The sequence below is a fragment of the Scaptodrosophila lebanonensis genome, unplaced genomic scaffold (genome assembly GCF_003285725.1).
Source record: "Scaptodrosophila lebanonensis strain 11010-0011.00,11010-0021.00 unplaced genomic scaffold, SlebRS2 tig00000096-arrow-pilon, whole genome shotgun sequence".
Taxonomy (NCBI): Eukaryota; Metazoa; Arthropoda; class Insecta; order Diptera; family Drosophilidae; genus Scaptodrosophila; species Scaptodrosophila lebanonensis.
In genome coordinates, this window is record NW_022060567.1 from 664,857 (window position 1) to 679,418 (window position 14,562).

Consider the following 14,562-nt stretch of genomic DNA (forward strand, 5'->3'; position numbering starts at 1 on the left):
CTTAGCTTCCGCTTAATTGGTTTTTGTTAATACTTTGTCTTGCCTCTTATGGAATCAACACCCAATCAACTAGCTGTATAACAACTTACTATAAATACTATCGACTATCTGGATTCTGTTGCCATTTTTAGCTCGGCCTGCATATCAGTCTTACGCGTGCACAGAGACACGCATCCATAAATTTCAATTAACTTTAAACAAAGGACCACAATGGGCGGTCGACAAGAAAAAGACATTTTCATTTATCTCTGGACACATGCACAAAAGCCAATTCCAAAAGACAAAGACTGCTGCACTGAGATGCAACCAAGAAAAATGACACAAACAACAACGGGAAAGTAGCATCTTTTGGAAAACGGAATGATCGGACATAGGCAAACATTTCTGTGGCACATTAATTGAGGCTGAAAATGAAATCTGAGACAAGCAGCTGCAGCTTCTAGTCCGCATGCTATCTGATTAAATATTCATTTCGGCAATTGGAAGCCAACGGGGCGCATACGTACAAGTAATATGCGAATATGCACGTGTGCGGACAACATGAGTTGGATAAGGTCCTTAAGCTGGCATCTTGGCAACTGACTGATTGACAAAGCAAGCGCCACAATTAAAAAGCAGCTTGTGACGACATCAAATCATTTTAGCACACACATCCAATCACCCGGCCACCCAGCCGACCAAGCCACCCAACCCACCAAGCAATCAATCCAAATGAAGTCATTGTGTGTGGGCGCTGAGCTGACAATTGAATGCGAATAAAACCGATAGCTCCCACATGCCACATGGCTGACGGAAAAGGAGCAGCTGTAGAAGAGTCCGGGCATAAAATTATCCGGCATAAGCCATTGTGACGATTACTTGAATGGCGGCACGGATATTGTGTGTCTGGGTCTGGCCATGTGGGTACTCATTGAATGACAACCTCCCAGGAGAGCGAGCACCTTGCTGATGTCATTGTTGCGACTCAATCATCCACATTATTGTGGGCTTTACACTGCAATTTGCCACAAATGTCGGCATACAGATAATGATTCCGCCAAGCTTGAATTACATAGGGCCCCCTTCTTTTTTATCCCATCTACCTATTCGCATAACTTTCGACCATTTCAGCAACCAGAAATGAAAACTAAGCTGCGCCTAGAAATGCAGTGCAATCAGTATTACGAACAGCATAACTTAGCCTGAGATGTTTCATTGTTCTACATTTAAAACGCAACTCAAAGACTGGAAGATAAATAGACATAGCAATTAAATCAAATAACTTATAAATAATCAATCTGCAGGTCAGTCTTCGATCACAGACGACTAAGATGCGCACAGCTGGCTAAAAAGAAAGTTCACTCTTCACAAAGGACAAGCATTCAGCTTTAATCATTAATCAGACAACAGGCAACTAATCTGTAGTTTATAAGTACAAGTATGTTTTGTTTATAACGTTTTCAAACGAAAATAATTTGTTAAAACGTCAAAGCAAATTGCATATTTCTTAATAAAAATTAACAGCTGTTGCTAAAGCAAATATTTAATACAAAGAATACGTTTAAGTTCTTGAATATTTTCATTGCATTTTGATTGCAAACTAGCAATTCTTTCGACTGCTGGATACTAAAACGATTAACATGTTTAAGTTTTTTGTATACCCTGTACCCTCTCCCCCCATTTGTACAGTCCTTTAACTAAAACTTTTGGCTGCTATATGATAGTGCACCGATTATGATGAAAACTTTAAGAATTATGGGCCATTATACAAAATACAAAAATACTCAATTTTGCTACGATTTCCTTGTAAACGAAAAAGTTGTTCTACTACTTGTAGCGATGATTCTTACACCGACCGGTCGTCAGACTTTAATTTTGACACAATACTATTTATATTGTTTATCATGGAGCGTTTAAATCGCAGCATTTTAGATTCAATTCCTCAAATAGTTGTCTTATGGCGAAAACAAATATTGTAATTATTGTATGTAGTTAGCAGAAAAATGAGATACAATTAAATAAATAAAAAATGTGAAAAACCAGCTTTGAACAAAAAAAAAAGAATTTATTTATTTATTTTCAGTAGTTATGGCTCCTTAATTCTAGTTATTTATAATAAATATTCTGTACCTGTTCATTTAACATATTATTGCAATTAATTAGGGCTCAAATAAATTAACGACACCCACTTCAACTTAAATAGACCCTACGACTCTGCTTAAATGCTTCGGAACAAGCTCATCTGACATTCGTGCCCAGAGATATGGAATGCGCCGCCTACCGAGGTAAATTTACCGACGCAATAACTGTAAATTTAACAGTAGCTGCCACATTCACTCTCACATGCATACATATGTACATACATATATACTTGTACATTTGCATTACTAATAATAATAAGCCTGCACAAAATACACAAATACCTGTTTGTACATACTACAAGTATGAACGAATATATGGCTCGATCCGGCCTAAAGTTCGCTTGCGATATGGCCTATGAACCTTTTCAGGTCCGCCAGAAACCTACATAGTTTAAGTACAGAAATCGAAAAATTTAATAAAAGTAGATAATAATATATGTACAAGTATTAACTATTGTATGTGCGCAATCGTTTAGTTACTGTTTGGCTGTGGAATTGTGGACGAAATTCAGTAGCGGGGGGAAGGAGGTCTCTAAAATCGATTTGCTCATTTTATACAGAGGAGGAATTCCTTTGTTATTGTCCAGCCCTTCTTAGACGATCTCACAGATATAGCCAATCACAACAACAACAGTTGCTGGCAGAGGATCAAAAAATATCACATTTCTGGCAACAACTGACTTTAAAGTTATGGCAATTAAATAAAACATGACAGATCGGAAAAAATGCTCTAAAAGAATGCAAAAACAGGAAGAAGAAGAGCGAACTTGATGCTTTTGATTAATTTTAAAACAAAAGTAGATAATTATATATAAATTAGGTGTGTACAAAGTTTAGTTAATGTAGCTTTTGAAATGTGGACAGTATTGGCGCAATTCTATAGCGGGGAGAGGGGAGGGAAAATCAAAAAAATAAAATAAAGTCTATACGAGGACTAGGGACTAGGATAGGATACTCTGCATACCAAGTTTGGTTTATGTACGCTGAGCCGTTTCCGAAATCCAGGCGTTCATCCAGACAGACGGACGGACGGACGGACATGTCTAGATCGATTTCTCTCGCCATGCTGATTCAGAATATATGTATATACTTTATTAGGTTGGAGATGCCTGTTACATACTTTGCACAAACCTAATATACCCTTTTCACCCTAAGGGTACAGGGTATAAAAATTGGCTTTATCAAATGCATTATCAGATTAATGTGGAAATACTCGTGGTGCTCATAAAATGAAGAATTGAACAGAATGCCTATTTCTTGCACATCCATATGAATTGAGAACGGACATGTGTTACCTCGTTGGGTGGACAATGAGTGCAAGCATGCTTTATGCTTCTTATTTTACTTAGCATTTTAAGTATTTCAATTGAAAAGTGCAAATGTTGAATGTTGAATGTGAAGGGGGAATGGAAATGGGAATGGGAATGGGAATGGGGGAGAGATCTTGAAGGCGATGAGTACACTAATGGCAAAGGGCGCATAAATAATTTTATATATTACTCGTACGGTGCGTATGCGTAACGTGAAGGAAGAAAACAACCCACAATGGAACTGTGCACACACATCCAAGCCCTCGTATACTCTTATATGCGCAGCATATATTATGTATGTATGTGGCACAATGAAAATGAAAATGAAATTGAATTGATTTCAATGCAAGTTTCAGATGAAATGAAGATGTCATTTTTATTTTTAAGCCGCTTGTCCTGTAACTTTCCCGTGTGCGTGTGTGCGGACGTGAGGGTGTGTGGACGTGTCGGTGTGTGGGTGTGTGGGTGTGCAAGTGTAGGGGATGTGGGTGAGTATCTGTGTATGCAGAAACAGCGGCAACATTCAGAATAATCCGCTATAAATAGCAACGCAGTCACAGTCAATAAGACGCGCAGTTATATAAACATATGGTACATAATACATTAAATGCGATACACACTATACATACTATATATAGTCGTACATATGTATGTACTATACGAGAGATACATACACACATGGCAGAGCTTCTTTCAATTGGCGAACTGTGTACCCGATAATAAATGTAATGATTTATTAATCAATGACATTCAGAGCTCTGCCAGCAGCCGCTGTTGCAATTATTGTCATTGTCGCTGCTGTTTTGGTTCGAGAGCGTGAAAATGTGTCGAATTAAAAACTTACGCACATGCTACTTGTATGTATCTGTGTGTGGGAGTGTGTGTGTGTGTCTGTTTTGTAAATAAAAATTACTTTCATGCGAAAAGTTAATCCTTAGTGTTTTCTGAATACGAAGTTAACTGCCCATGGAATAACGTTTTTGTACTACAAGTATACCCTTCAATTATTGCAATTACAACAATTCCCGAACCTATCTATTCTCAAACAATCATTCACTCGGAAATTTGGAGATATAAGCATTTGCATTTAAATTTAAGCATCTTGACTACAAAATACTCGCATTTCATTCACAGCCTATGGTGGAAGGCACTCCATTTAGTTAATTCATGGGATGGGAATTCCATTTTAGTGGTAAGCGAGAGTAAACAAAGGTATGGTTATATAGATGGAAGAGAAGATAGATTCTGCAAACTTGTTTGCCATGCGTTTAGATTAATCCTTCGCTTCCCATGATACTCAAATATTTTTGTTTTGCACATGAGCAGAAGCAATGAAAACAACTAATTACTAGTATGTTATTATTAAATCAAATACTATTATATACTATTATATTAATACATATACATATTTGCTGTGTTTGTGTTTTCTAACAAATAAATACATTCTCGTAGTTCCTTAAACCAAAAATTGGGCTTAGATTAATTTTATTGCGCCCCAAATTCGAGTTCGATCAAGAAAGTTGTGAATAGAAAATCGAAATTGCTGGCAAGACAATCCCAAATCAAATACTTTTCAATACTGTTTAAGTTACTTGTAATCGCATTTAATTTCTTGATTCCAAATATAAATATAAATAGTTTCAATTTGCTCAGAAATGTTTGCAACATTTTAAGAATATTCATCGATTACAATTAAACTCACAAACCTTGGACCTTTGGACACCCATAACAAGCTCCCACTTCACAGCTCTTTGTTCTGACATAGCTGCACCCAATCCAAAAACAATTTTGGTGAACATTCGGACGGACTAGGAGGTACAACTAGCACGGAGACATTAAATAGCGCAGAGGATTTAATTACAACTTCGGCACTGTTGACATGTCTCTATCACCCGGTCTGCATTATATATAGTGTCAGTAGCAGAGCAGTAACAATAACAGTAACAGTAACCGTAACAGTAGCAGCAAGTAAGTTATTATTTGAGCAATTTATTTTTACACGCCCCAGCGTGCCAAAAACTTTACGCCCTATTAAATTGATAAGGCTTGAGACGACATGGATGGACAGACTGGGGGAGCAACAGCAGTTAGACAGTAACTGCTCAGTCAATCACTCAGTCAGTCACTCAGTCAGTCAGTCAGTCAGTCAGTCAATAAGCGTGCATTCCGACACGGAGCTCAGGCCAAAGGGTCTCAGCCGACGGGAGCAAACGACAGCAGCCGCCGACGCCCGCCTCGTTAACAACTTATGATGTTTTGATTTATACAATTCGTTCGCAGCTTTACATACATGTGTACATACATATACTTGTATGGAATTGTATATACATACATAGATGTATATATTGATATACCCTGTACTGTCGAAGGGTGAAAGGGCTTGCTTAACGAATAAGCAGATGACACTGATCCATATGACGGGACGAATCTATAAAGACTTGTCCGTCTGTATGAACATCGAATACTTTAGAGTCCGAGCAGCTAGGGACGCCAAATTTGGAGTGTAGCTTTGACCGACCTATGTGCACAGTAAGTCACAAGTCACATATGTATATATTCATTGCTTTTAATAGAGCCACTCTGTGTTAAGTTGTTCTTTATTTTTAAATTGCATAAAATACTTCATTAAATGATGAAGTTTCTTCAAAATCGGTGGAGTATATCTTATATATCTTATATATCTCATATATCTTATATATCTTATATATCTTATATATCTTATATATCTTATATATCTCATATATCTTATATATCTTATATATCTTATATATCTTATATATCTTATATATCTCATATATCTTATATATCTTATATATCTTATATATCTTATATATCTTATATATCTTATATATCTTATATATCTTATATATCTTATATATCTTATATATCTTATATATCTTATATATCTTATATATCTTATATATCTTAGATATCTCATATATCTTATATATCTCATATATCATATATATTTTATATATCTTATATATCTTATATATCTTATATATCTTATATATCTTATATATCTTATATATCTTATATATCTTATATATCTCATATATCTTATATAGTATATATATATCTTATATATCTTATATATCTTATATGTCTTATATATCTTAGATATCTTAGATATCTTAGATATCTTAGATATCTTAGATATCTTATATATCTTATATATCTTATATATCTTATATATCTTATATATCTTATATATCTTATATATCTTATATATCATATATATTTTATATATCTTATATATCTTATATATCTTAGATATCTCATATATCTTATATATCTCATATATCTTATATATCTTATATATCTCATATATCTTATACATCTTATATATCTTATATATCTTATATATCTTATATATCTTATATATCTTAGATATCTTATATATCTTATATATCATATATATTTTATATATCTTATATATCTTAGATATCTCATATATCTTATATATCTTATATATCTCATATATCATATATATTTTATATATCTTATATATCTTATATATCTTATATATCTCTTATATATCTTATATATCTTATATATCTTATATATCTTATATATCTTATATATCTTATATATCTTATATATCTTATATATCTTATATATCTTATATATCATATATATCTTATATATCTTATATTCCTGTTTTTAAAAATACCCCACACTATTGTTTGAAGATTGGAGAGCTATATTAAATAGCCGTCGTGGTACAGATGCTAGTTGTAGGAGTGTATAGGGTATTAAAAGGTCTACTTTCTTCTGTTTTGCTTGAAAGCAGCACAAAGCAAGTTGTTACAAAGAAATTTATTTTGGTCTTGGAATGTGAAGGCGCTGGTGCTGGTGCTGGTTGTTGGAGCTTGGGGATGGGGTTGGGGGTGTGGGTGATGCTGCTGCTAAATTGACCTTTGGCCCTGGAGGCAGCGACATATGAACAGAGAGCTGGCGAAATAAATACAATGCAATAGCAAATGGCTGGCTTGTGGCTCACTCGAGGGTTCAAGCAACGCCGTTAGCTGAGAGCCTGACGTCGCTTACGGTTCGCTGCCATAAAACGTTATTAGACACATGAGCATGAAAATGGTGATGCGTAAATACATATGTACACATTCACACACACACACACACACGCACACACACTCATTGGTATGGTCTAAGTTTATTTCGCAGGCAAAGTTATAGTTAGAGCGCCCCCAAGTAGGCAACACTTTGCTTCTGCCAATGCCAGTCCTAGTGCTACTGCTACTGACAGACAGCTGGCCAAATGTTTTGACAGTTCACAGACCGCTTTAATTGCTCATAATGATGGGCGATTGGTAAGCCAATACACAATTTGCTTTATCGCCAAACAGCAAACTAGTATAGTTGTTCTTTATGGGGCAGTAGCGCGGTGGCTAGGGTGGCCATAAGATGAGGAATAAAAGGTATACTTGTATTGTTGTGGCTTCTGGACATTGAACTTTCATCCGTGCCACACCAAATAGCCCCCTAAATCAACACAGAGACAACAATTTGTCGGAATCGTAGGTTTGGCTAAGCAAGTTCCTACTTTCCTCCCCTCCCTCATAGACTTGACTGAATACAAGTATATGTATGTAGTACAATAAGCAAGTCTTGGGGAAAAGTATGTCTTGAATTGCAGTGTAAATCAGTCTGAAATTTAACACTCGAGGTCTAAATTGACAGGAATTAAAAAGTGTTCAATTTAAAGGATAGCTCGCGAAGCTATTTGTTTATCAGAAAACTACTAACAGCGATAAATGAAATGAAATTTGTTATAACGGCAGACCCGTTTTATATCTACGTCCCATGACCTTACATGCTTACCAACTGAATTGAAATAGTATCTTAGTATCTTAATATAAACAAATGCACTTTGGCTCAAATCATGAAAAATTAATGATGGCTGGGTGGCTGCACCGCTGAAGGGCTGAAGGATTGGATGTTGAGCTACGATGAAGTGAACCGTGGCAGCGACTGCGCGCTCAAATTTACATACATACGTATATATGTACTATATACTTGTATGTATATACGAACTATATACATGCACAAACATACTGTAATGGCTAACAATTTAGCAACATACTTGTATAGTAAGTAATACGCCTCCAAATGAAAATCATATTTGACGATATATTAACATTGTGTAGAAAGGCTCTTTATTTGCTAACCGAAAATAATTTACTAATATCTGTTTGAAGAATTAAATATGTTCTAAGATCGAAAATTAAAATATCGATAGTTGCTCAATTTGGTGTTATTTTAGGATATATACATACTATATATCTGTTGCCAATTTAAAGAGCTGTTCGTAAGAGCTGAGTTTTTAAATTTAATTTAGTTTAGTGAACACTTCGAAGAATTTAGATTTTGAACAAACGAACAAATAATGATTACTATTTTGCTTTTTTTTTTTAAACGGAAAAATCATTCACTTTAAGTAACTTTGAGAAAGCGAGCAATTTACTGATATCATTTTTTAAGGATTATCACCATAATTTATAAACTTTAATTTTTATTCATTCGCTCACAATTTAATGATTAATTTTGCGTTTACTTTAAACATTTTTTTGATCAAAAAAATAAAACTCAAAGAATAATCATTATTTTATAAGTTTTATTTTTTTGCTCATCAATAATAATTAATGGTTAATTTTTAAAGTAAAACTCAAAATTAGTCATTAAATTGTGAGTGAATTAATAGAATTAAGAAATAATAATTATTTTGTAATTTATTTAGTAACATTTATATTGATGACAATCCCTGATTTCAAGTGTTATATATAGCTATATAGAAAGGTACATATAAGTGCGCTTCCTTCTGCTGGTTGCATAAATAGGAAGCAGCGGGAACAAGGTTGATCAATTCATTTATTTTCTGAAAACTTGAGCTGCTCGCCAAATTGAATAAAATAAAAATAAAAAATAAAACTCAAAGAATAATCATTATTTTATAAGTTTTATTTTGTTGCTCATCAATAATAATTAATGGTTAATTTTTAAAGTAAAACTCAAAATTAATCATTAAATTGTGAGCGAATTAATAGAATTAAGAAATAATAATTATTTTGTAATTTATTTAGTAACATTTATAATGATGACAGTTCCTGATTTATTTTATTATTTTTTATAAGTTTTATTTTATTTATTATTTATAAGTTTTATTATTATTTTATAAGTTTTATTTTGTTGCTCATCAATAATAATTAATGGTTAATTTTTAAAGTAAAACTCAAAATTAATCATTAAATTGTGAGCGAATTAATAGAATTAAGAAATAATAATTATTTTGTAATTTATTTAGTAACATTTATAATGATGACAGTTCCTGATTTCAAGTGTTATATATAGCTATATAGAAAGGTACATATAAGTGCGCTTCCTTCTGCTGGTTGCACAAATAGGAAGCAGCGGGAACAAGGTTGATCAATTCATTTATTTTCTGAAAATTTAAACTGCTCGCCGAATTAAATTCGATCGATTACCAAGCATATTGATGGACGATTTCATGCGTAATTGAAATGTATCAGCATTCCCAAAGAGTGTTAAATTGTTGACTGCCACTGTATGGACACAAGTATACACAAATCATACATACAACTACATACATACATATGTATTTATGTATGTATGTACGAGTAAGCATAGCACGTGTGTGAAATGCATTTTGGTAAATAGGGAAACTGCAGGCGTGTCGCTTGTATTGCGTGCTGCTAACAATTTTAATTAATTTTTGAACAAACACGCGCCATTGCAGTAACACGAGCAGCAGTGGCAGGACGAACAGGACGAACAGGACGATCCATAGCGACAACAGCCACTCAATTTGAGGTTATGTGCATGGTCACATTAGAGAGTAAACAACAACGGCAACAACAACATCAACTAAAATCACACACACATGCAAGTTAATTACATTTAATTAAATGCACACAATACAAGGAATGCCACTGCCGCCGTGGCCCATGCGAAGGAGCAGCATCGTGCGCAACAGTCCTTGCCAATGCATCATCAACATCATCATCATCATCATCATTCATGACGCGTTTGGCAGCCAATAAGCGAATAAACGAGTGTTCGGAGGCCTGCACATGAACAAGGGGCGTATAATTGCAGAGTCAACAACTCCAACCAATTAACGAGGCTATTAATTTAAAGCGAAAGCGACCAAAAGTAAGGCCTATTTATAGCAAATATCGGCGATATTCATTCGATGTGTGTGCAACTATTTCTGGCAAAACAGACCAATTTATATTCTCGAACACTCCTCTCTCCCTGTGCCCTCTAGATAAAATATTCATTATTGCACCAAGCAATTATCTATTAGCTATAGTCCACTAACTTTTATAAGGCGCAGAGAGTGTAGTGAGGTGACGGTACTGTGAACCTTCCCCTCTATCCACCAAAGTCATTCCCTAAAATAGGCTTTGTTCTTCCAACCATTACAAGATACAAGTTGGGTATTTCCCTTTTCTTTCTCTTCAGGCTTAATTAGCTGTTAAGTAGAATTATTTTTCCTTATCTACTTACTATTTTTTTTAGCCTGTTAGGTCTATAATGTCTCTGACCAAATACATATGGCTGTGATTCGGGACATAGCTGGCCAAATGGCTAAGAATATTCTCACAACGGATCGGAGGCATTAATAGACGTTTTTGTATAGTTTTTTCTTAGGCTTTCTTATCTTCTAAGTTGAAATTATAGCGTTGTATTATTAAATATCTTTATTTTATTTTATAATATTATATTATAATAAAAATCATAGCTTTTGTATAGGATTGACAGCACTATTTGTTGATTTACTAAATAAAATAAAAATAAAAAAAAACTCATACTCTTAAATGGCAATTTCGGATACAGTATCGTAATAAATAAAAAGGAGTGGTTTTTGTAAGGATCGGTTCAATGACAGCTTTATTGCTCACTATTGTTCAAACGGGCATTTCTTTAACATGGGTTCTGCATCGAAAATAATTACAAAACCAACTACCATAAAAGTATATCCGATTTCATTAAGCGCTTTGATAGAAACAGTACTTTATCTTTCATCCATATCTGTAAATGCGAAGAAACATAATATATATTAAGTCCAGTAATATTCAACTTAACTTTTCAACTTTAACATTACAAATATAACTCAAGCTTGCAATACTATATATTTTGTTAGAAGACTTACATATTGGCAATGAATTACAATTTATGTTATTTATAGGTACTATATAAAACAGAGCGTTAAATCTAAAGCTTTGTACGAGTATATACCCTTCAACGTTCTTAATTTGCTAATATTTTTGCACAGATTTTCAAAGAGTTGTTTTTAAATCGCTGTATCGTTTCTATGACAGATTTAATACAGTTCGAACTATACCTTTCCATCGGAGAGAATTTAAGGAACAAGGAATGAAGAGTAGAGGAATTTATCGAGAAGAATAACCTTCTCAGGGTCCACCTATAAAGTATGGCAGATCTAGCTCCATGCCGTTTTCAAATTCAACTTAAACAAATCAATTTGAAAAATTTGGAAACTAGTTTATTGCAAAATGTCCGGTATCTCTATTGAAAAGACTATATAGTCTATATAGGCTAATTAAAACAAATATCGAGACTTGCTTTGCTTGGCTGGCCTTTGTCCATCATTTAATTTAAATTGAGACCGAGGTGTGAGTAGGGGTGTAGGCTGTGGCAGGTGGTTCGTGGCTGGTGGTTGGTGCGACCCACCTCGGTGACCAACGAACCCACCCCCTGGGCGTCGATTAAGGGTGTAGGTAGCGACAACTGTTTTCCGGTGGCGTTGCCAGCATTGCCAGCTCGTTGCTTGGTAACCACGCGACTCGGCAATGGCCAAACAAAGCGCCAAGAGAAACCACAACAAATCAAATCGGAGACGTAGAATAATGTGCCTGGAACACTGGCAAACAATGAAGTTGCCTGGACAGTTGATTAGCAAATGAGTTCTTAGCTGTTGATGTTGGTGAGAAGTCAACGTCTGAGGCCAGAATGTCTTTCAAGGATGTGAGGGGTAAGTGTTTGACTTTATAATCTCTCAGTATATCTTATTCATCTTTACCACTATATCAAATTCTCGATTCACTTAGATCTCGCAGAGCACTTGAAGCTGTTGGGCTTTCCCCGAGTTTTCCCGCTACAGTCACTGGCTACGCAGTACGGCACCCTGGCTTCCTTTCACATAGTAGCCGAGGTGCTGCAGTGGCTGGCCGGACTATTGGAGCCGGGGGCGCAGCTGCCCGGTGGTGTGGGTAGTGAGGAGGAGCGCGTGCTGCTCATTCGCTCGGCCACAGAGTTTTTTGTGACCAAGTCGGCCATACGATTGAATCCCCGCAAGCTGTATGCCGCTGCAGCCGTGACTGCCCCGGAGTTGCAGAAGATTACGCGTCTCCTGATCGCACCCACGCAGACAGAGGCGGAGCGGGATGAGGAGGAACAGCTGCTGCAGCAGCAGTACCGCAGTCTCAACCAAGTGGACATTGGGGACAAGATGGAGGATCTGCGACGGGCGCGCGAACTCTCCTCCGACTTGACGCAGCGCGGGGCTGCCCTCTACGATCTGCTCTCTAAGGAACTGCTTAACAAGGAGGCGCGTCTGGCGCAAGCTAACCGACCCATGGAACTGGTAGGGGTGGAGCGCACGCTCAAGCAGGCTATTGCAGCGGCGCAGCTAAAACTGCAGGCGGGACGGGCCCAACTAGAGGGGGCGCGGGTCGAGCTGAATGCGCTTAACTCGAAGCTGCAGCGCAAGCGGGCGGAGCTGGAGCGGACCAAGCAGCGACTGGAAGCCCTGCAGAAAATACGGCCGGCCCACATGCAGGAGTTCGAGGACTGTGAGAAGGAGCTGCAGGAGCTGTTCCAACGCTACTTTCTGCGCATCCATGTGCGTGACGCACTGCGCGCTCAACTTGAAGCGCGCACTAAGCGTGCCACGCCCATCTCTTCGCCACTGCTGCAGCCGAAGCCCGCCGAGAACTCCATGCCCTTCATACCGGAGGGCCTAATCGAAGACGACGACGATGACGACGAGGATGGTGACGATGAAGGCATGGGTCTGGCACGTCACGGTAGTTTCGGTCTGGACTCGGAAATTCCCGACATACGCGACGAGGATCTGATGCTACAGAATGCCATGAATTCGACTGCAGCTCCAGGCAAGCGTCCGGGCACGGCCACTTCACGCATGCGACCCACCACCGGTCGCAGCCGCAAGGGCACGGCTGGTGGCAACACCTCAGCTGCTGCGCCACCCACACGCAACGGCCGTGAGGGACCTGGCAGCAGTATGTTGAGCACCCGTGCATCTGTCGGTGGAGCTGCAGGGGGCGGACGTGGGGCCGATGACGACGACAGCAGCTTTGGCAGCTCGGAGAGCGATCTCGATGTGGGCGACCTGATTGGTATGAGCGGACTTGGTGGAAATTTGGCCGCCGGCGACGATGACTGTGGGTGACTTTTGATCTCATAACCCTACATACTAACTATTTCGTTTCTTCTTCTTCTGCTTTCTTTATCTTGTCCAGTTGATCTGAACTCCATCGACGACATCAGCATCCTGAAGCTGACGGGCGAGCTGCCGCTGCGTCCAAAAACGGCCAGCAAGCCGGAGCACCACAGTGACGAGGACTTCTAGCACTTCTGCGGATTGCTGAACTCTATTTTGTACATTTATACATGCATATACATTCAAGAGTAATATATACTATACTATATATTATATAGTAAATAAAACTGTATTCTGTAGACAACTAACGATGTTTTGCTGTCGGCCAGCAAGCAATTTATATTCAGCATACAACTCTATCATTATTCATTCCCCATGACCGACAGTCATGGTCAGTAATTGCCAGGCAAACGTAGGCCAACTTGTTTCTCAATCTATAGAGCTATTAAGGCAACCTAAAGGAAATGATTGGCTCATAACCGGATACCTAACCGGGCATTGAAACGGGACTAAAGAGACTATTCAATTATTAGGTAAATGATTTATTTCCGTATACTTTGCTAGGTCTGCTCCACTTCCGAGGAGTGCCAGCTTCTCTAGCTTGGACTTCAGTCCACTGTGATAACTTTATTCGTTTTATATGCTTATGGATATATTATTATCATCA

General features: G+C 37.2%; 1 protein-coding gene across 1 annotated transcript; it reads left to right on the forward strand.

The window, feature by feature from the left end:
- Positions 1-12,364: 12,364 nt before the first annotated feature.
- LOC115627640 (clusterin-associated protein 1) lies at positions 12,365-14,084 on the forward strand. The gene is made up of 3 exons (XM_030523374.1): positions 12,365-12,464; positions 12,541-13,896; positions 13,975-14,084. The coding sequence occupies exons 1-3, from the start codon at positions 12,443-12,445 to the stop codon at positions 14,082-14,084; spliced, it is 1,488 nt and encodes a 495-aa protein (XP_030379234.1). The 5' UTR covers positions 12,365-12,442.
- The last annotated feature ends 478 nt before the right edge of the window (positions 14,085-14,562 follow it).

Excerpts from the sequence above, each read along its gene's own strand:
- LOC115627640 (XM_030523374.1), top strand. The coding sequence starts at position 12,443 with ATGTCTTTCAAGGATGTGAGGG. Across the intron at positions 12,465-12,540 it reads GTCTTTCAAGGATGTGAGGG|ATCTCGCAGAGCACTTGAAG; the intron begins GTAAGTGTTTGA and ends CGATTCACTTAG. Across the intron at positions 13,897-13,974 it reads GGCCGCCGGCGACGATGACT|TTGATCTGAACTCCATCGAC; the intron begins GTGGGTGACTTT and ends TATCTTGTCCAG.